General features: G+C 40.1%; 1 protein-coding gene across 1 annotated transcript in view; it reads left to right on the top strand.

Annotated features, from left to right (window-relative positions):
- Positions 1–3836: 3836 nt before the first annotated feature.
- tcerg1l (transcription elongation regulator 1 like) overlaps positions 3837–22013 on the top strand; it is a 161744-nt gene continuing 143567 nt past the window's right edge. Inside the window, exons 1-4 of the mRNA XM_072667953.1 lie at positions 3837–4302; positions 7559–7881; positions 14477–14623; positions 16299–16479. Of these exons, the coding sequence (XP_072524054.1) occupies positions 7624–7881; positions 14477–14623; positions 16299–16479 (586 nt within the window). The 5' untranslated portion in view covers positions 3837–4302; positions 7559–7623. The remainder of the gene's footprint in view (positions 4303–7558; positions 7882–14476; positions 14624–16298; positions 16480–22013) is intronic.

Genomic DNA, 22013 nt, shown 5'->3' with positions numbered 1-22013 from the left:
CATCCCACCACCTGCTCACTGTAGAATAACAGAAAGGTACAGATGGGTAAATCTCTTGCATTAACGACAAAATACGCTTCATTCAGTTTTCAACCATTTAGCTCCACTCACCGTCATGGTGTGGACTTGCTTGTAGGCACCCACTAGATTATGATTCCCTCAGAGAGAGGAAACAAAAGGAGAACTTATCCTTGTCTGGTCAACACCAGGCTGCAACATAATGGAGAACTATGACTATTGTGAGAGCAGTAAGAGCCAAGAGTTATGGGATAGAAGTAAATGCAGGACACATGCTGAGTAGTGTTGTAGAGGGAGAGGGGATGAAACTGGTGTAGAGGCTAAACAGTCACACTCCCAATTATGCAGAATCATCCTGCAGTGAACAAATCGACGCGAGTTGGCAGGTAAGGGAGCACAAACAGACTGCTGGCGTAAGAGTTAACTCAACACTGCAGGCGTTTACTCAACGCCCTGTGTGTAAGTTAACTGAACACTGAAAATATTGATTTCAGCACTTCCAGAAGCTATTAAACAGAGTTAATTCAACACCTAATGTTTTCAATCAACACTGTGAGTTAATGAAACGAGTTTCAGCACTACTGGAGTTTAGTAAACACAGCAGATTTAACACTGAACCATGTATTTATTCAACACTCTACCTTATTAATAAAGTTAATTAAACACTTCTGGTGTTTATTAAACACATAGTGCTCTAGCTTACACCCTGCACAAGGTGCGTCACGATGCTCATTGCTATCTTACACCCCACCAACAGCCAATTTTCATGCTATCCACCTGCCTCGTTGAAACAGCAGCGGTGCTTGTGAATATATCTATGACGATGGGCGCGGTGGTCTCGAAATGAGGTGTGTTCAGGTAAGTTTCTGGTGTATTGCTGTGTATCCTGCCAACAGGAAACACAGGAGCTCCACTGACTGAAAACAACCCAGACAGACGTCAACAATCAGACGTTCATTGATGTCTCGGCAGTGAATTGTGGACAAGCAGCAGTGCACAAACCCAAAGCGAGTGCCAGTTGGTAGCTATGAAAACTTTCACACCAACAATAAACAGAAAACAAACAAACAAACATTATTCTAGATGCAAGGTGCTCCACCACTTTAACAAGCCTTACCGAGCATGAAGTCGGACCGTACTTGGCTCTTAAAGGTAAAGGTGCACGTATTTGTCACTGTACAGCAAAATGCATCCTCCATTGACCCATCTGTGGTAGTGAACACACACACTAGTAAACTAGGGGCAGTGAGTACACACACCCAGAGCGGTGGGCAGCCAACTCCCGCGCCCGAGGAGCAGAGAGGGTAAAGGGCCTTGCTCAAGGGCCCAACAGTGGCAGCTTACCGAGCCCGGGAATCGAACCCACAACCCTGTTATCGTTAGCCTGGCGCTCTAACCGCTGAACCACCACTGCCCCGCTGCCTTGTCAAAAGGAATTGGCGAGTGACACGCTGATTGACTCATTGCACGTTGCGCCCAAAACACACCCATGATTAACCTCTTGAGACCCTGCGTCCTCATATGGGGACATTGGATTTCTGCCTCTCTGAACCATGATCCTTTATTCTTTAAAACGTTGACCCTTAGGCCTCATATGAGGACATTGTTCTTTGCAAAATCGACTTACATTTACCAGACACTCTTATCCAGAGCAATTTACAAGGGTACACATATTACAGAGGTGGGCCAGTGTAGTGTTAGGAGTCTTGTCCAAGGACTCTTATAGGTGTAGCGCTGCACAGTCACCCAGACTGGGAATCAAACCCCAGTCTCCCACATGGTGTGGCAGCTCAGTGGCAGGTAGTGGTGTTACCTGTTGCGCCACACCAATTCCTGTACAAAGACTAGTTTAGTGTTTATGCTTGTTAGGTCCTACTAATTCCAAACAGGAGGAATTTAAAATGCACACCAAGCAAAAGGCTGGGTCTCCGGAGGTTAACTAAGAGACTTGGTACATGTCTTTTGAGCATTTTGAGCCGCACAAGGCAAACTTTTCGCTAAAAAAGAATACAGAATATTCAGAATATCCAAAGACAGGAGGTCTGCTGGTGGAGATGAAAGTGATGTGCTTACACTTTTGCTGAGCATCTCTTGAAGATCACCTAGTAGTGCTTTAGAGGAAAACTCCCAGCACTGTTTCAGCTGAAGCGGTGACAAATGTTCACCATCACAGGATGGATGGCATCAAGCTCATCATACACTGTAAGACATAAGCAGAAAATATACAAAAGCTTCATTTTGATGTTGCAATAAAGTGTAGAGATGAAGGCAGTAGTGAGGAGTAAAAACCTAGAACAGTCATAAATATTTATAATAGACTATAAAAGACACAATTATACAAAAATAGGGCCTAAAGGCTGTCAATGTAATAGTTTATCCTGATTTGTTGGTGCAACTGTCTCTACTGTCCAGGAAAGGCTTCTACACAACTCTGAAGGAGCATTGCTGGGAGGATTTGATTGCATTTAGCATCAAGAGCGTTAGTGAGGTCAGGATGTTGGATAAAGAAAGATAGTGTCGAGTGAGTTAATTAGCAGCACCAGATTGAGAGAAAAAGGGAACACATTGACAATTGAATTCATTTTAAAAAGGTGCAGGTGTTGGTTAAACACAGCAGGTGTTAATTCATTACTGTAAGAGTCTTGAGTTAATTAAACACTAAAATACTTCTGAATACTAAAAAACACTTCTGGATGTCCATTTAACACAAAGAGTCAATGCAGCTCTGCAGTTAAAGTTAAACCCTAAAGAAGTTATTTCCACTCTGCTGGTGTTTATCGAGCGGTGATCATTTAACACTGTGAGTTCATTTAACTACGTTAATCACTGATGCTCTTCAGGTCAGCAGAAGCCACATAGCCTACAAATCACAACACCAGCGCAAACACCAAGACATCTGCCAAGCTTATAATAACCAAACTCTGCTCGTCTCTATATTGGGATCCATCTCTTAGCACCACTCTTAAAAATAAAGGTGCTATAAAGGGCATTTTGAGCGATGCCACAGAAGAACCTCTTTGGATTCCAAAAAACACCCAGAGCGGTGGGCAGCCAACTCCAACGCCCGGGGAGCAGAGAGGGTGAAGGGCCTTGCTCAAGGGCCCAACAGAGGCAGCTTGCCGAGCCCGGGTATCGAACCCACAACCCTGTTATCAATAGCCTGGCGCTCTAACTCGCACCAAAGGGATTGGCGAGTGACACGCTGATTGACTCATTGCACGTTACGCCCAAAACACACCCATGATTAACCTCTTGAGACCCTGCGTCCTCATATGGGTGTAATATAAAGGGTATTTTGAGCGATGCCATAAAAGAACCTCTTTGGGCTCTAAAAAAATGGTCGCTGGGAACTGGTTTCAGATGGTCTAAACTGGTCTTTGATGGTCAATGTGGTTGAAAAGCTGGTCATTCACGTGAAAACCAGCATGGACAAACCGGTTTATCAGCATCGCCAGTCTAGCTTGGTTGGGTTGGTCATGCTGGTACCCTACCTTATGCTGGTCAAGAGCTACTGTAAGTTGGCTGGTCAACCATCTTAACCAGCTTGACCAGTATGAGCAGGCCAGGCTGTTTCTTTCACCAACCTTTACACCAACCTAGACTTCTTCAAAGCCTTCAAAAAAGGTTCTTCACAGAACCAAAACTGGCTCTTCGCTCAAAGAACCCCTTTGTAGCACCATCATTTTTAGGAGTGTGCAGCAGTCTGCCTCGTGAGAGTGACCTGCAGTTTTGTTAACGCCTGTACAAATCACGCACGTCACGCAGTAACGCATCCACACCCCCTTCCTCGCGCAGAGCAGCGGCGAGATCGCGTGCAGCACTACAAAAACAAGCGCGCACGGGATATCATTTTTGCACGGTATCTAAGGAGCCCGTGGTCAGTCGCGGGACGTCACGCAGCCGGAGGCACGGCATGTAGCTGCGCAACGGGAGGGAAGCGTTTATGGGCTTTTAAAGAGAAGCAGGCTGCCCCCACGGAGTGGTTCGGGGACGGGGGACTCTCAGAGACGAGGCTAGCGCCGAGCTCTCTGCGCACGCACGCACACACACACACACACTGACCGGAGACGGGCGCTCTAAACCGTGGAGACAACGCGCGCCTCCCGTGCGCGCGTGGACGGACCCTGGCACTCCTGCTGAACGCGTAGACTGGATATTGGCGTCTTTTGCACCAAAACCTCTCTCGGTTTTCTCCAGTCTCGCGCGCACCCCGACTGTGAGTGATGGAGTGAGGGGGTGCTAAAGAGGGCTTTTCGTGCGGGGTCTGCACGGATCTCCTGTTAGGTGAGTTTGATAATGATGCCTATCTTAAAGCAGTGCATGGCGATCTGGTAATCTGCTTGTGTAACTTGTGGCAAACATTGCACGCGCACGAAACTATATACATTGCACCGTATCGATGTGGAGCAATGCAATGGGACTGAAACAGTGCACTAAATATGACGCCCTGCACTGTGCACGAGGCAATGCACTGCATCCAAAACTGTACAGAATAAACGAGGCGGCGTCTTCTGTATGAAAGTCATACCTATGCATCTACTGCACTGCATGACTTCTTGTCAAGCGCGAGCCACCTGATCAGCCCCATGAGCTCCACTTGCTTTCACAAGCTCCAGTAGTGTTTTGCAGAGTCGCGTGCTGCAAGGACGCTGTATTTATTAATATTCCAAAATACACCGAGGCTCCAAAAGCTACGCTTTTGTTCCCTATGGTGGGTATATGATGGTGGAATAACGGGGGTCTGCCCCACGCTGGTGTTGGGAGTTCTGCTACCCCACTGTCAGTCTGCTCGAGACAGAAAGCTCTGCTCCTATGTTTTTTAAGCATGCAGTGCAGCATGGAACTGCGTGGACAGTGCGTAACGACGTACAAACCCCTCTGCCAGCTTACTGTTCCGTTATCCACCATCCAACGATTCAGTGACTGCTGTACAGTGTCCACTAATGTGCACGAGCCTGATGTAAAAGTTATAGAGTCCTGTTGATATTAAGAGGAGGGGATGTTGTAAAACGCATAGAAACGATGTGAACTTTGGGGTTAAGCCACGCTAATGCATTGCGTAATGAAGTTTAACTGCCTATACTCATTTTATGATTCAGTAACTGCCACACATCACTCACTGATTGATCTAATGGGTCGGATAAATGGTGTAGTGTTGATAGTGAGGGAGATGGAAAGGGTTAAACAGACATGGAAACATCGTAAACGCTTGATTTAAGGCGCATCTCTGTGCGTAATGGTGTTTAACCTCCATATTCCATGCTCATCATTTAACTAGCCACCCTATCATTTTACCACTACTATATATGATGCAATGTAGATACAAAACTGATATGAAAATGAAGTGTTAATGGTGAGAAGGCAGAAAGGGGTTAAACCCCAATTGGACACATTGTGAACCCTTGAATTAAGACGCAAATCAGTGCGTAATGGAGTTTAACCCTTCAGTCTCCATGCTTAGTATTTCACTGTTCATTTTACTAATGTACTGTAATGTAATGTACTAAATGTACTGTAAATAATCCCGTAAGTGGTACAAGATTTTTTTAATGAAGGGAGAGGAAGGGGTTAAACCCACATGGGCACATTGTGAACTTTTGAATTAAGACTCACTGCAGTGCATTATGGAATTAAACAGTGCATTTCACTGGATTGTTCAGTGATTACCAGAAATTACTCAGTGTTGTGTTGATAGTGAGGGAAGTTGGAAGGGTTAAACAGCCAAACGCTTAAGGACACATTGTGAACTCTTAATTTAAGGCAGATGTCTTGAGTTTAACCCCTCCTTCAAAGAAACACTGCAACATTGCCATATCAGTGTCACAGCAGTTACTGGATTATTAGTATCAGTAGTACTCTGAGATTATTAAACTGAATAGTAGAATATTAAACATGGAAAGAGTTAAACTCTAAATGTACAAAATGTAAAATACAAACGGTACCTCTTCCCATCCCTTCACCATAAGCGCTCCATTTTAACATCAGGTCATGTCAATTACTGGTCATTTATAGCAGTGTTTAGTAGAGTGGTAGAGTGGCTCGTTAAATGATAAGTATGGAGAATGAAGGGTTAAACACAAATGGAAACAGTATAAACTCTTGGATTATACGTTTAACTGATTATATCTTCCTTTTGATTTAGTAGCTACCACATATTATCCACACATTTCTGTAAAGAATCTGATATGAATGGTGACAATAAGGGAGGTGTAAAGGGTTAAACACATGGATACATTGTGAACCATTGATTTAAAACACACATCAGTGTGTAATGGAGTTTCCCTCACTCTCCATACTTAATATCCTACTATTAATTCCCTTAATCATCCATATGTTGTAGAAATAATACAGTAACTGATCCAGCACTAATCTGAAAAGGTCGTAGTGTTTCTATTGAGAGGAAGGGAAAGGGTTAACCACTCATGGAAACCTGGAAAAACTTGGAGATTAAGCCACATTGCAGTGTGTAGTAGAGTTTAACTGCTACCTTATGCTTTACTCACTAATTGCTGTAATGAGTCTAATTGGAATGGTGTAGTTTTTGTATTGAGAGCGGGGAAAAAGGGTTAAACACACAAGTAAACAATATAAACTTTAAGATTATGCAAGTATAATGTGAATTTTGTAATGATGATTCAGCAACTACCACACATTATTCATTAATTGCTGTAATGGGTCTGATGTGAATGGTCTAGCATTGATAGTCAAAGAGGTGGAAAGGGTTAAACATACAGACACATTTGTAACCCTTAATTTAAGTGTCCTTTCAATGTGTAATTCAGTTTAACCCCTTCCACTGCCCTCTGGCAAACACTACAACATGTTAACATCAGCAGTTAGTGGATTATATGTGGTAGTTTTGGATGATTAAAGTGAATAGTAGAACATTAAGCATAGGGAGTGAAGGGTTAAACTCACCACTTCTCTAAATTCCAAACATATTAATGATACAGCAACTGATACAGTTTTTATATAACAATGTAGTGTGTATTGTGAGGGGATTGGATAAGGGGTTAAAACATATGGAAAGAATATACACTTTTGGATTTAATACATTATAAAGTGTGTAATGGGTTTTAACCCCTTACTCTTCATGCATGTAAATGCCATAAATTACCCAGTAGCTGTTACAACACTAACACATACCATACTGAAGTGCTTTTGAGGGGAGTGAAAGGGTTAAACACACATGGAAACAATGTGAACTCAGGTTAGATACATTTCAATAGAGTTTAACCCCTAATTGTCCAATATCATCATTCATTTATTCACCTTATGTATTCCAGTAATTACTATGAGCCTGATTTGAACATGATGTAGTATTGATATATTGATTTCCTGATGGACATAAAACATTCAGTAATGTCTATAAAAGGGATGATTCCTTACTTCACGAGATACATAAACTATGCAGGGTTCAAAGTGAGGGGCTGAAGGGGTTAAACACTGTCACAGCTGTGCTCAGAAACGCATTAGCTCTATTGGGATGCTGTTTGCTCTGCTTGCTGTTTGTCTCATTGCTTTTCCGTCTCTTCGCCAGTTTTCTCCATCACCCCCACCCCCCAACCCCCCTCCGAAGAGCGCCCCCAGGTGGAGGATGTAGTGATGATCCCCTTGCAGCGCGTGCAGGCTCAGGCGCAGGTGTGGCCCGGTGAGCCCCCGCCGCTGCTGTGGATGCTTCCGGGCCTCTGTCCACTCACCTCCGCTGCTCCGCCCCCTCCGATCCTTGTGGCCTCACGCTCGCCCCCGCTGTTGCGCTCCGTCTCGCGCTGGCAGCTCTCCTCCTCCTCCTGCGAGCCCTTCCTGCCCCTGGTGCGCACGGCTGAGCCGGTGGTCACTCCTTTCCCGCTGGCCAGTGTTCAGGTAACTGTGCACAGTGCACTTCTTATAAAGCGATCAGACTGTGAAGCCATGTTTACTTGTCATGCAAATACAAGGTACTTATACACTGTACACTGTGCAACTTACAATAAAATGCTTAGGCAACTGTTCAGCCACATGAAATTAGACAAAAGGAAAAATGGATAACAAAAAAAAGAAAAAAATGCTGAAATATGTATAGAAAATTATATATATAATTTAGCAACAAGTTTTTCCTCCATTTCTTGGCATAATTTGAATCTGTAATTTTGTCAAAGAGAGGTATGAAGTTGAAGTTGAATGTAAAAAGTGTATAAAGTACACTAAGTTGTTCATTTCATGATGACTGGACCATTAGAAATTAAAAGGTTTTATTAAAAGTCATTTTGGAGCATTTCTATTGGTCCATTCATCATGACATTCTGACACAATGTAAAAAACAACTGCCAGATTAATTTACTTTCACATTACTTTAACATTCACATTAGTTATACAGTACTTGGTATTTAGCAAATACACACACAAAATGTATGCAAATCAACGTATACATTGTATGCAAACCAACGTATATAACCCTTCTTAACTTTCAATGGAAGTCAATGTTAAAGTATGTAATTACTTTAACATGGACTTTTATTGAAAGTTAAGAAGGGTTTTCCCTTCTCTTGTAAAGTTGCCATTCTGGAGATAGGAGTTTTCTGTGTGATAAATAATATAAACACACACACACATTCTTTACATTGTGTCAAAATGTCATGATGAATGGGCCAATAGAAATGCTCCAAAATGACTTTTAATAAAACCTTTTTATACTATACTGACTTCCATTGAAAGCTTTTGTAATGTAAATTTTGGAAATTTTAAACAAGGTTTTAGCGTGACAGTGCTGATAATAGTGATGATAGTATCTGCATGTATTCAGGTAGTAGTATAACAAACTATTTGCATACAGTTTGCTCACTGTCAAAATCTGCAAAGCATTTTCACATGCTCAGTTGGTGTACAACTCCCCCGTTGCGTTTGATTTCCACCCACCACTCAGTTGATTTGAAGCTGCCTTTTAACCGACTTTCAAAGTCAAATTTACAGAAACTGCAATTGACATTAACATTTCTTCTGATCTTCACCATTCAGGGTCTGTGCAGCATTGGGGGGCGTTTGACAAACCTCAGATTAGGCCTCATTAAACCTCATTAAACCTCACATTTTGCCTTGTCATGTTTCATAGTCGCAGCCAATCTTTGCGAGTCAGTCCGTAGCAGATTCATGCCGTTAAAATGTGCCACGGAGGGTAATGGGCTGACCTTGGGTCAGTATTAGCATATTGGCCATTAGGTTGAAGGGTATAAATGAGGTTAGCTGGGCTGAGCGTGATGAGTAAAGAGGGTAGAGGCACTATTTCTCAGTGCAGTTCTTCTCTCTGACCACTAGAGGTGCTGGTTTGTGTTGGGTTTGTGAAGCTTCCACCTCCTGCACCTCAATAGAGCATGGTGTTTGCTCTGGGCTGGAAAAAAAGTAGAAGGTGACTGATGGGTGTCTCTTCATATCAGTGGCTTTCAGAGGTGTGCATGTCTCACACATTCAGCTGAAGTGGGACTAGCAAGTGAAGAAGAGTATGTACGTTGAGTGAGTGAGATAGTGAGAGAGTGGGAAAGCAAGAGAGTCAAACTTTAAAGCAGAAGAAAAGACATTTACATGCTGAGCTTCTGGAATTATATATTAATTTATTCATTATTAACTAATTCATTGTTGGTGTGTGACTGAAAACAACCTGTTTTACTGTAGCTTTTAAATAATTTGTATAAATAAAATTATTCAGCACACCTGGATTACAAATGCAAATCACAAACCCTTACACAGATTTTTTAGTTAATATTTCACAGTATTTAATCTACTCTTAAGATAAATTCAGTCTAAATAAATTATTTTATAGCTGAAAAAATACTGGTACTTGGTAAACCATCTTTTTTTTTTTTTGCAGAACAGCTTTAAAAGGTCTACTGAAGTAAGTTTCTACCAGCGATTTTCACCCATTTGTCCTGCAGATTTGCTTTAGGATGTTGAGGTTGGTTGGTTGACACATGTGGGCCGTAATAAGCCCACATATTCCCAATTGGATTTCTGGGATTTGACTTGAACATTGTAGAACTTTACTGTTCAACAACTCCCATGTTGCTTTGGCCTTGTGCTTGAGATCACTGTCATGCTGAACAGTGAAGTTTCTCCCAAGTTCTAGAGTTTTAGCCGTGTGAAGCAAGTTGTCTTGCAGTTTCTGCCTGTACTTTGCACCATCCGCCTGTCCTTCAGTTTTAACAAGATGCCCAGTCCCCGCTGAGAAAAAGCATATCCACAATATGCCGATGCCGCCCCCATGCTTCGCTGTTACTGTGATTGTTTGTTGGGCAATGTGCTGTGCTGTGTCTGGAATTTTGTCCAAAACTGTCCCTTTTGTCTCATCACACTTTTTCAGACTTAAGCTGGCTCATCCCGATGCTTTCTGAGAAACTCCAGATTTGTTTGGATGTGGTTTTACTTCAGTACTGATGTCTTTCTGGTCACTCTCTTATAGACATCAATTGTATACTAAGCTCTTGACTCCGTTCTGCTTTACTCCAGTCTCAACCACTGAACTCAACCTCTGGTCTCCTTATGGTTTCCCTTCTAAGTCCCAGTCTTGTTCTGATGCTCAGTTTTGAGGGATAGCCTTGTCTTGGTGGTATGATGCAGCTTCCATTTCTTGACAATTGATTGGATAGTGCTGACTGGAATATCCAAAATCTTGGACCATATTTGGTCTCCTCTTCCAGTCTAGTGCTTGCTATAACTTTACCAGGAAGTTGTTTAAGATATTCTTTGGTCCTTATATTCACAACCTAAATTCAAATTCACAGTCTGACCAATGGTATTTTAATTAAATATGTTTTATTTCCCCCCCAAAATAAGAAAAATAAGCTATGTAAACAGGAAGCTTCCACCGCTCCAGGGATGAATACTTATTTACACAGCATCTGCAGCCGTAATTTGTAGGACAGAATATTATCTTACATAAAACTAGTATGAATTGATTTGGAAGGTCATGTTTTTTGTAATAAATGTGCTATAAATAAGTAAATAAAATAAGTGTCGTTTGCTATCCAGATTATCCTGAATACTTTTAAGGGAGCTAAATACTGTACTTTGCAAAGCACTGATAGGTACCAATTAACTCCTTTAAGCACTTATTGGATTGGAAGCTGTAAGAAAACCATTTAATTGGATTTAAGGTGGTGTCATGATGTCAAGGTTCTTCACTTTAAAAAAATAAACAAGTATATATATATATTTAGCGCTATTTGCTGTTTTACATATTGTGCAACTACCTTGGAATACTTTTAAAGCACAAAAGGTGCTCTATAAATAAAGAGTTGAGTCTGGCTGAGTTGCAAACGAGTGGGGCAGAGGGAGCGAGAGAGCAGTACAGTGTATGTAGTTTTAACATTGACTTTGTATCGCACTGCAGAGAGCTTTGGGCTTTGACTGACTTGCACTGTAGCGAGCAGATGACTCAGCTGGGGAGAGTGTGTCACAAAGTGGTGCTTCCAGCAGCTGAGTGTGGTTAATATTGAACGCAGTGGAAATAGATCAGTGATAGTGCAGAGAAGTGACTCCACTCTACAGCACTAAGGATTCTCTTTACGCCTTCGCCACGCTTCAGGCACATTACGGAAAAATAACTGACAGCGCAGTGAAAAGTTCATACGGCATGTCATGCCAACTCTGGGCTCGTCTATTAGCGCGAGCTTTACGTTTGCTAAGTGTGAGCTAGGAGGCTTCGAGCTGAGAGTCTGCTCTATTTTTATTATGCGCACATCGATGGTTGTCAGAGGGGTTCTACTGGATTAAAATTGGCCTTGATACTCCAGTGGTATTGACCTCTTTGCTGTTTGTGAAATTGATCAGATCCCTTTGAAATCACTGAGTGTAGAACAGTTTTATATGTGTGGACTATTCATATATTCATGTACAGAATGTTGACCTTTAGCTCTTTAGTCAAGCTCAAGATCACATTCAAGAGGCTTTATTGTCGTTGCAACTGAATTTGAGAGCAAAGTGAAGCGAGTGACTAGGGTTGCAAAATTGGGAAAGATGGGAAATTTACCATAGGAATTAACAGGAATTAATGGGAATAAAATAGGAATATTCAAAACTAAAGGTGAGATACTTACATTTCTAGAATTTACTTATGCTGTGCATGCGAATGCAGGGGGTGTGGTATCAATAGTCCCTCAGTGTGTAATGTGCCATGTGCCTGAGAAGCATCTTTGCTAGTCAACTGTTTAGGTATCATATCTAATTATTTTAGCATAGATTATGCCTCAGTATATTTTTCACCAACTATATGCAAGTTTCTCACCATTAACTTTGAATATTCCCATTTTATTTCCATTAATTCCCATTAATTTCTATTATTGCCTGTTTATTCCCATGATACATTTATTTGTATTGTTATGCCTTCATGTCTGCTGTTGACAAAAACAGTACATTGATGATGGTGAATAATAAAGTTCCTTTAAATTATCCAATAGTTCCTACTAATTCCAATAAATTCCCCAAATTTGCATAGAAAATTTACATTTTGGAATATTTGCAAAGTTCCAAAGGAAAGTTGCCAGTAATTTACTGGTAATTTACCCTTTGCAACCCTACAAGTGACTGAAGCAGACGTAAGAGACTGAAGCAGGTTGTCCTGCAGTATCTATTTGTACATTGCCCTCTCCGTCTGTTCATCAGTATGATGCTTCCACCCCCATGCTTCACTGTTGGGATTTATGACTCCTCTTACCTTCAAACTTCAGGTGTGCTCTGATGTGTTTTTTCTTAAGCATTGTTTTTTTGGCTAGTCACTCTTCCATACAGGTCTTGATTTAAGCTTCATTCCAGTCTCAACCACTAAACTCTGTATCTCCTTTTAACGTTTAACATTTTGAATTGCTTTATTTAAATGAGCCGTGACCCTCCTGTGGTATTGACCTGTTTGCTGTTTGTGAAATTCATCATTTTTAAATCATTGACTGTGAAACAGTCTTATGTATGAACTGTTCTTGTTCATGAGGCTTTATTGTCGTTTCCACCAAATGCAAGTACTCAGTAAAGAGAATTAGCATTCCTTCAGGACCATGGTGCAGCAGAAAACACCACAGCACACCACACAAGGCTACACAAAGTGCAAATGTGCAGACCTACATATTTTATTCTATATTGGTTGAAGCTCTGAACAGAAAGGAAAGAAGCTTCTAAGGGAAGCCCTGAATTGGATACTTGACAAAATATGGGATAAGCATGCACACACACACACTCTCTCATCCTAACCCTTAGCTGTAGGCAGTATCATGAGAATTGAGGAGATTTACCTCTGTTTCCCCACAGTGTGTTTTCCAACCCATATTTGTATTCATGACTTGTGATTTTACCTCCGATTTTGTCAATTCGATGTGTTCTGTTTTGGCACTTTTCCCTTTCTCCCTGTTATACAATAGATATTGTCTCAAAGCAGATTTGTAGAATCATAGGAGCGGGTCCCTGGTGAGAATGCCCCTGGCCCTTGGCTGTTGAAATAAGGAAATGTTGCCTTTGGCTAAATAAAGACGTGACCACCTTCACACATTTTGCCTTGCACTCAGCCAAAATTTCCCATCGAGTCTGGATTTCGTGTTCAATATCAGTGTAGAAATAAATGTACGGGTTGGATTTCTCAGAGAAAGAGCCATGAAAATATCCTAATACCTGACTTATGGTGACTGACCGAAACTGATACTTTTTAACCATAACTCTTGTCATTTTCTCTGACTAGTGACTTGTCTGTAGCTACACTCTTAAAAATAATAAAATTGGGCTTCCCAAATGGGCCCCATCATTACAGCCCATGCTGATCTTATATGGGTCCCATCGAGGCCCCATGTGCAGTGTACAACCTAGATTGGGCCTGTGTTTAACTCCTCTTTGTCCCATTACTGGGCCTATTGGCCATCCATCTATGGGTCAAACATGGTAACCATGGACAAAACGTTGTGGTTCTTAGTTGGGCTACCCATTCAGGCCACACATGGGTGTGTTGTGTGGGATAGCTCTTTATATAACCAAAAGTGGTCCTGTATGGCATTGCTTAAAGAACCATTTGAAGAATCTTTATTTGGAGGATTGTTCAATGAAATCATGATTTTATTTTATTTTATTTTTTTATGTGAATCTGACAGCTGTTCTTGACATTGTGTCAAAATGTCATGACAAAGTGACGAATAGAAATTCTCCAAAATTAAATAAATCTCATTACATTGACTTCCATTGAAGGTTAAGATGTTTTTTTTTTCCTTTTCCCGTAAAGTTGCTATTTTGGAGATAAAAGGTTTTTACGGGACGAAGACTACATATATGTTTTGGTCCTTTTATTGTATTTTTCTCTTATCTGATGAAGGCCATCCACTTGAGCCAAAACATCATGATTTTAGCTAAGCTAAAGTGTTTGTCGGTTGTGATTTTATAGTCCATGTTGCTCCTCTTTTCCAATGAACCAGAACTTATTCAAATCTATGTTGTGTTTCTCCATTCAACCTTTTCTTAGTGGGACATTCCCTCCAGGCCTCCAATGCTGAGTTTTCAGCCCTCTGCGGGTGTGGATCTGGTTCCTGTGTTCCCCCCTGTGTACCGCACCCTTCTGCCCCCACAATACGGCAAAGCCTGGCTGGAGAAACGTGTACCAGACTACAAGGTAATTTTATTGTCGTTTATATTGATGTTTATAGTGGCACATGCAGCCATTATGCATTATTTCTTAATAATTCAGTCTTTCTTTAAACTACTGATTTTGTTACAGTGCCTATAATACTGATACAATGTATATAAAATCATCTGTTTTTATTATTGCTCTTTACTGTGCCTCATTTAAAAATCAGACAGGGATGAGAGCTCAAAAGTTTAAACTGTAAACTGAAATCGGAAGGCTGCAGTGATGCAACAGCACAGCATTTGATCATTTTCCCCACATCTTCTACTCCAGCAAGTCGGCATTGACAACACTTTGCATCACTTCAGTGTACGTGGCTGGCTAAACTGATGTAGGCTTAAAGAGACAATATCGCATGTGTTCCTGAATGTGAATGTCTCTAATAACTGTGTAGTTACACATGAACAGTTACGTAATTTAGTTGTTTTTTGAACAGATGCATGAGAGTAGTACAACTCATGTTAATATGAACTTCAGTGCATCTCTTTAGGGCTTTAAAAGGAAAAACAGCAGTTCATTTAAAAACAGATGCCCTTGTCTTATTACTCATGTGTAACCATTTAAGAGAGAATAAGCATCCAACTACTACGTGTTACACTTGAGTAACTATATAAGTCAAACTGTTAAGTTAATACACTTGTATTTATATAAACTGTAGTGTTTTAATTAATCTATAACAGCATTTACATCACTAATACTTGCACTGTTTTATGGATTAGTAAAGTACAATTATAAGATAAGATAATCCTTTATTAGTCCCACTGTGGGGAAATACAGTGTCACAGCAGCAAATAAAAAAAATAAATAAATAAAAAATATTAATAATAATAATAATAATAATAAAAATATATATATACACAAATTATATATATATATATATATATATATATATATATATTGTATTGTATTTATGTATGTATTTATTTATTTATATAAAATATAAAAGGGTTCTTTGAGTGGTGCCATAGAATAACCATATTGGGGGTTCCATAAAAGACCAGCTGGGAGTATTAAGAACCTTTAAATTAGGTAAAGAACCGAGAACCCTTTAGAAGTTTTTTTTTTTTTTTACATTTTTAAAAAATCTCTATTTTTCAAAAACAATTCTTAAGGGCAGCTTAATGGTTCTTCTGTAGGATCCCTTTCAGAACCCTTAGTGGTGCCTTTATTTTTATTAGTGTAACGTGAAGCGGGACCAATGTGACAACACTAGCATAATACATTCACCTGGCCTTTGCAGTTAAGCTTATGGACTGGGGAGTTTAACTATGTGGACACATCTAACATCTAATTCTTTTACATCAAAATTAAGAATAAATTGATTTTCCAAGATTTAGAGGCTTTTAAGAAGTTTCCCGAAGCCCATAGGCACTCTTCATTACACTGTAAGGGAGTGTGACATTTTTCTAATAGCACTCTGTTCTGGTATTTTAGTTTAATTGTGTTTTTGTGAAAACAATGAATGCTTAGCTAATTGGCTATTTTCCAGTGCTGCAGGTTAATTAAAACAGTTTTGCAGCAAATGAACATTTTTCTTCCTTGCGGCGCAACTCTAGCGGGAATTGAGTGCTATTTGGGACACCCACTACACCGACTATGCAGCAGCCTATAGTGAAACAGTGCAGTGTTTTAAAAGGGAGCATCATTCTTTTGCTTCTAGGTTTATCTTAATAACACTCTGGCTCTGGAGACCACCTGGATCAGCCCGGAGGAAGTGGGAATTTTCCAGCGGCAGGAAAAGCCAATGCTGATGACGAATCAAGTGGCAATGAGCATATCCAGGCCGGCTGCCGCCTCCAGGAATTTCCACACTCTTCTTCTGACGCCCAGGCGTGTTTCAGGTAGGAGGGAGAATTTTCTAATCCTCTATTCTCCCGGCCTGGCCACTGATGGCCCGCTGTCAACCCAGCCTTTTTATCGAGGGGTTTTATCGCTCCCGCTTCTATTCTTGGCCATTTTAACAAGTTTCTGTTCTCCTGGGTTTAATCCCGTCTCTTTTTAACTGCATGTAGAGCTATCGGGAGGCTGTCAACTTTCGTTTTACGGTGCCCCTAAAAAACATTAGGCCTGCCATGCTGTCTGCATGTTAATGTGTGGGAGGGGATGCTGTGTGATTGGTGCTTGTGAAATCGAACTGAAATTGGCCACATTTTGCATCTCTTCAGGCATAAATTCATCTCTGGAGCTACAGTACTTGACAGTGCAGTGCACCCACATACTGTATACTGATTTTACAGGAGACATGAGGAGAAGATGAATGAGGAATGAAGCTGTTAACCCTTTTAAAATGCCAGGGCTTGTATGTGTGCCCATACTTCCATCGATCATATAAGTGCACAACAATCTTTTTTTTTTTTTTGGTTTGAGAGAGCAAGTGACAACTTTGCCACCTACTTGTGCACATGTATTTAATAGCATAAAAGAAGCTGTCTATGGGTCAAACTCAGGGGCACAGCTAACCATTGGTAAAAACACCAAGTACAAAGTACATTTTAAAGGAAATGGTCAGTTTGTTTAGATTCTTTCACTGATGACCTACTGTACTTTTAACATGCTTAACATTCAGTGAGTACAGCTGGAAACTGTTCAATGCCATCTTTTTATTTCTCTATCTGTAGGGTCTGTTGCCTCCTTAGATCCAGTGTGTGTGTGTGTATATATATATATATATATATATATATATATATATATATATATATACACACACATACACAAAAGATTTGGACAAAGGGCAGCAGTAGCATTACTATGGTAGTGAGAAGATATGTGCAAATACTAAGACAGAATAAAGAATATGGTAAACATTAAAAAATAAATATAAATAAATAATTTCTAGTTTGTGTTCCTTAACTTCAAATGGTATTCTTTTTTTATTTATTTTCCAGTCCTCATATTTTAAACTTTACACTGAAATGTCAGATCAAGAACTCTACAGAGTGTGAAGGCATACAGTACATATGTCTAAAGCCCTATTTGAGCTGGATTAGTTTTATCTCGAGATGTCCTGTAATTTATGTCATTACTGAGGAGATGTATGATTTGAATCCAGTATGAATCTGCACTTATTGCCAGTCTGACAGTAATAACTGTGGAGTGAATGCCCTTCTGTAATTGATTGAACTCTGAGCTCCTTCAGTAATAGTAGTCTGGTTCCAAGCCACATCACACTAATGGAATAACAGAACCTGCTAATAGACATGCTGTTGTGTGCGGTGTTGTTACTGTTATTGAGTGTGTCGTGTTGCATAACACCGACATGCCTATACAGCCAATGACCATTTAGTCTGGGCCACCTGACTAAAAAAATGCATTGCAGAACATTACTGACAGTAATACTTTAAGTACTTTAACTTGCACCCTTTGCTGACACTTGTCTAGTCCATTAAGAGAAGTACTGCCAATAGAATAGGACTCTCTGGAGCAGATAAACATGAACATGTTGGCACCATGCTGCCTAATGCCAGACTTGAGCTAGAGGGGTATAAAGCCCCCCAGCATTGAGCTGTAGAGCAGTAGAAGAACTGTGTTCTCTAAAATGATGGCTGGTCCTCCATCTAGTACTTTTGGGATGAGCTGGGGAATTGGGAAAGGGCGGGGGGTAGTGGGGTAGTGTGTGGTGATCATCCAACATCCTGACCTCATTAGTGCTCTTGTCAAGTGCAAGACACAATACAATCCTCACAGCAATTCTCCAAAATCTTGTATTAAATCAATTTTATTTGTATAACACCTTTATATATATATATATATATATACACACACATACACAAAAGATTTGGACAAAGGGCAGCAGTAGCATTACTATGGTAGTGAGAAGATATGTGCAAATACTAAGACAGAATAAAGAATATGGTAAACATTAAAAAATAAATATAAATAAATAATTTCTAGTTTGTGTTCCTTAACTTCAAATGGTATTCTTTTTTTATTTATTTTCCAGTCCTCATATTTTAAACTTTACACTGATTCATTTCTTTTATACTACTACCTGTTTTATTCATTTATTTTTTATCTTTTAAAAGGTTCCTCCTTTGTTTCAATCCTATTTTCTTAATTGTTAAACTTTAGTAATAATGTAAGTCTTCTTGCAAAAGCCTTTCTGAGGTGCTTGGTGTCAGGAAAAAATCTATGTTTATGTAAAGCACTTTAAATTGCTATTGTGTATGAATGGTGCTATTACATGGAAGGAGGCCTTCTTATTACCAGACTTTTCACCATAAAGGGTTATGGTGTTTGAACTTGTCTGTCTCCTAACAAGCAAGCATTTAGATAGTTGCACCATTCTAGAGCTGTATTAGATCTGGATTAGATGCTTTCCCAGATCACTTATGGAAGTTTGTAAACTGAATTAGTGATTGTGTTGATGTAACATATGTCAGAGAACAGACTTGCAGTGTTGCAAAAATATTGTAAATCTTCATCTCACTTGGAGTACTTCCAAACAGTGCGTTTGAACACTCTGACAAAGAAGCAAAAAATAAACTTGGGTTATAGAAACACACCTGCATAGTTTTTAGGTGTCTATAAGAGAGCGTAGCCCCGCTGCAGGCACCTGTGTGTACACGTCTCTATTCCTCTGTAGACTCGTATACTCAGCTGGACAGAGATGGATTAGTTTGCAGGTCCACTTGTGTGATGCTCTAGGATTAGTCCTTGAGAGATGAAAAGTTCATCCCTGTGGAGGATTTTGTCTCACTGTGAAAAAGACTGTGAAATACAGAAGACTTAAAACACAAGCAAAGACGTGACTGTGGTTCTGATATGTTGTGTGTTTGTATGTGTGTACATATGGCACTGTATTTCAGCTGAGTTCTGGGAGCTAAGATACTTTGCAAAGTCTAAATTATGTTTGTGTACTACATGTTGTTGTTTTTTATCCATATACATTAGATTGAAAATGAAGAACTGTGGGGTTAATGCATTTACTGAGCATGTTAAGTTGGTATTTGATGTAAATAATTAGTGTGTGACTTTATTTGGGGTGAAAAAATGCTCAGAGACCGTTTAACAATCCAGTTTACCACCCTGTTATGTTCCCAAAGAATGAGATACACTGATATTTCCTTACCTACTCAATATAGCATCATTTTAACTCTGTAACAAATACACTTTAATTATTTCTAAGTCTTACTGGAAAGTGCTACTATTCGTGTTATCATTTCAGCTGATGCAGTGTTATCAAGCGAGAGCAAGAGATTGTAGCCAGTTAGCTTTTAGCCTTGCCCCCCACTCGCCTCATCTGGGTTGGACTTTTTCGAGACTTACTGTGAATTTCCCCACTGCGGGACTAATAAAGGACTATCTTATCTTATCTATCTTAAAAACAAAAACAAGCTGGTGCTTTCCCTTCTGATGTGTGTTAAGCTCCAGTTTGGTTCAGCTGAGGTAGTCCAGTTTGTTTTCAAGAAAGCAGACAATGGAGAGAAGAGATGGTAAAAGCAACCTTTGCCCAGCGTTAGATTTTTGGCCCATTGCAGATACCTAGCTTTTGTCACTCTCTGTCTTTCAGTATTAGCTTCCTCTTCTGCGAAAGGAAAAGCCACAACCACAAGGCCTGGTTCCCATTGCAATCCGTATTCCCATATCTAGCAGAGTCTGAAAGTGATGAGCTGCTCTCTAGTATCAACAACACCATATTCTTCTGAAGTCAACGTCGTATTTTACAGTTTCACCGGCTTTGACTTGGACTTTCTGTGTGTGCAAACATTGTAGGCCTAATTTAATGAGTCAAGCTTGTAATGAACAGTTGTTTTCCGGCCCGGTTTGGGTAATGCCAGATTTTCTTTTGAATGAAAAGAAAGCAGTGTTTGTGAATCATGGTCATTACCATCACTACCATGTACTGAACTCTCATTATTCAACTGTGATAATAGTAAGTAGAGTTTCCCATTCTGGGGTCTCTTTCATTAAATGGAATTTATAATTGTTTAACCCCTGTAAGAATCATTGGTACATATATAGTCTGTCAACTTCTGTGTATCATAAATAATAGAATACAGTTGGCTGCTCACTTGATTCCTGGCCAGTTCTGTTTCATTTGATCTATTACAGATCTGGATTGAAGTGCCAGTGCCAGGAAATCAACCAGTCATGAGACTAAAAAGCCAGAATGAACTACAGACTGTGTCCAAATACTTTTTTTTTGTATATTGTTTGGTACAGAGGTGACAATATGACAGTAATGGGTAACCGGCAGATATATTTAATCTTTAAGAAAAAAAATGTCAGATCAAGAACTCTACAGAGTGTGAAGGCATACAGTACATATGTCTAAAGCCCTATTTGAGCTGGATTAGTTTTATCTCGAGATGTCCTGTAATTTATGTCATTACTGAGGAGATGTATGATTTGAATCCAGTATGAATCTGCACTTATTGCCAGTCTGACAGTAATAACTGTGGAGTGAATGCCCTTCTGTAATTGATTGAACTCTGAGCTCCTTCAGTAATAGTAGTCTGGTTCCAAGCCACATCACACTAATGGAATAACAGAACCTGCTAATAGACATGCTGTTGTGTGCGGTGTTGTTACTGTTATTGAGTGTGTCGTGTTGCATAACACCGACATGCCTATACAGCCAATGACCATTTAGTCTGGGCCACCTGACTAAAAAAATGCATTGCAGAACATTACTGACAGTAATACTTTAAGTACTTTAACTTGCACCCTTTGCTGACACTTGTCTAGTCCATTAAGAGAAGTACTGCCAATAGAATAGGACTCTCTGGAGCAGATAAACATGAACATGTTGGCACCATGCTGCCTAATGCCAGACTTGAGCTAGAGGGGTATAAAGCCCCCCAGCATTGAGCTGTAGAGCAGTAGAAGAACTGTGTTCTCTAAAATGATGGCTGGTCCTCCATCTAGTACTTTTGGGATGAGCTGGGGAATTGGGAAAAGGCGGGGGGTAGTGGGGTAGTGTGTGGTGATCATCCAACATCCTGACCTCATTAGTGCTCTTGTCAAGTGCAAGACACAATACAATCCTCACAGCAATTCTCCAAAATCTTGTATTAAATCAATTTTATTTGTATAACACCTTTTACAAATGATGCCTCAAAGCAGCTTTGCAGAATTCTGGCAATAAGACAAAGGATCAACAAAACAATACAACCCTAATGAGTAAGACAAAGATGACAGTGACAAGGAAAAACTCCCTATAAAGTGGAAAGAGAAACCTTGGGAGAAACTAAGAAGCCTCCATCCTACTCTGGTCAAAACTAATAAATTATGGATTAAAAGTCATGGTTCCACCCAAAAGACTGTTCTTATGCTTGGGTGTATTAATATAGAGTAATCATAAAAGCATCCCTGAACAGTATAGACAGTATTGTAGTTACTCCAACAAAAGGATTGTTTTAATACCCTTGACTTT

Source organism: Salminus brasiliensis, chromosome 22 (genome assembly GCF_030463535.1).
Source record: "Salminus brasiliensis chromosome 22, fSalBra1.hap2, whole genome shotgun sequence".
NCBI classification, from domain to species: Eukaryota; Metazoa; Chordata; class Actinopteri; order Characiformes; family Bryconidae; genus Salminus; species Salminus brasiliensis.
The sequence above is the reverse complement of the archived record's forward strand: the minus strand, read 5'-3'. Positions and strand labels throughout refer to the sequence as shown.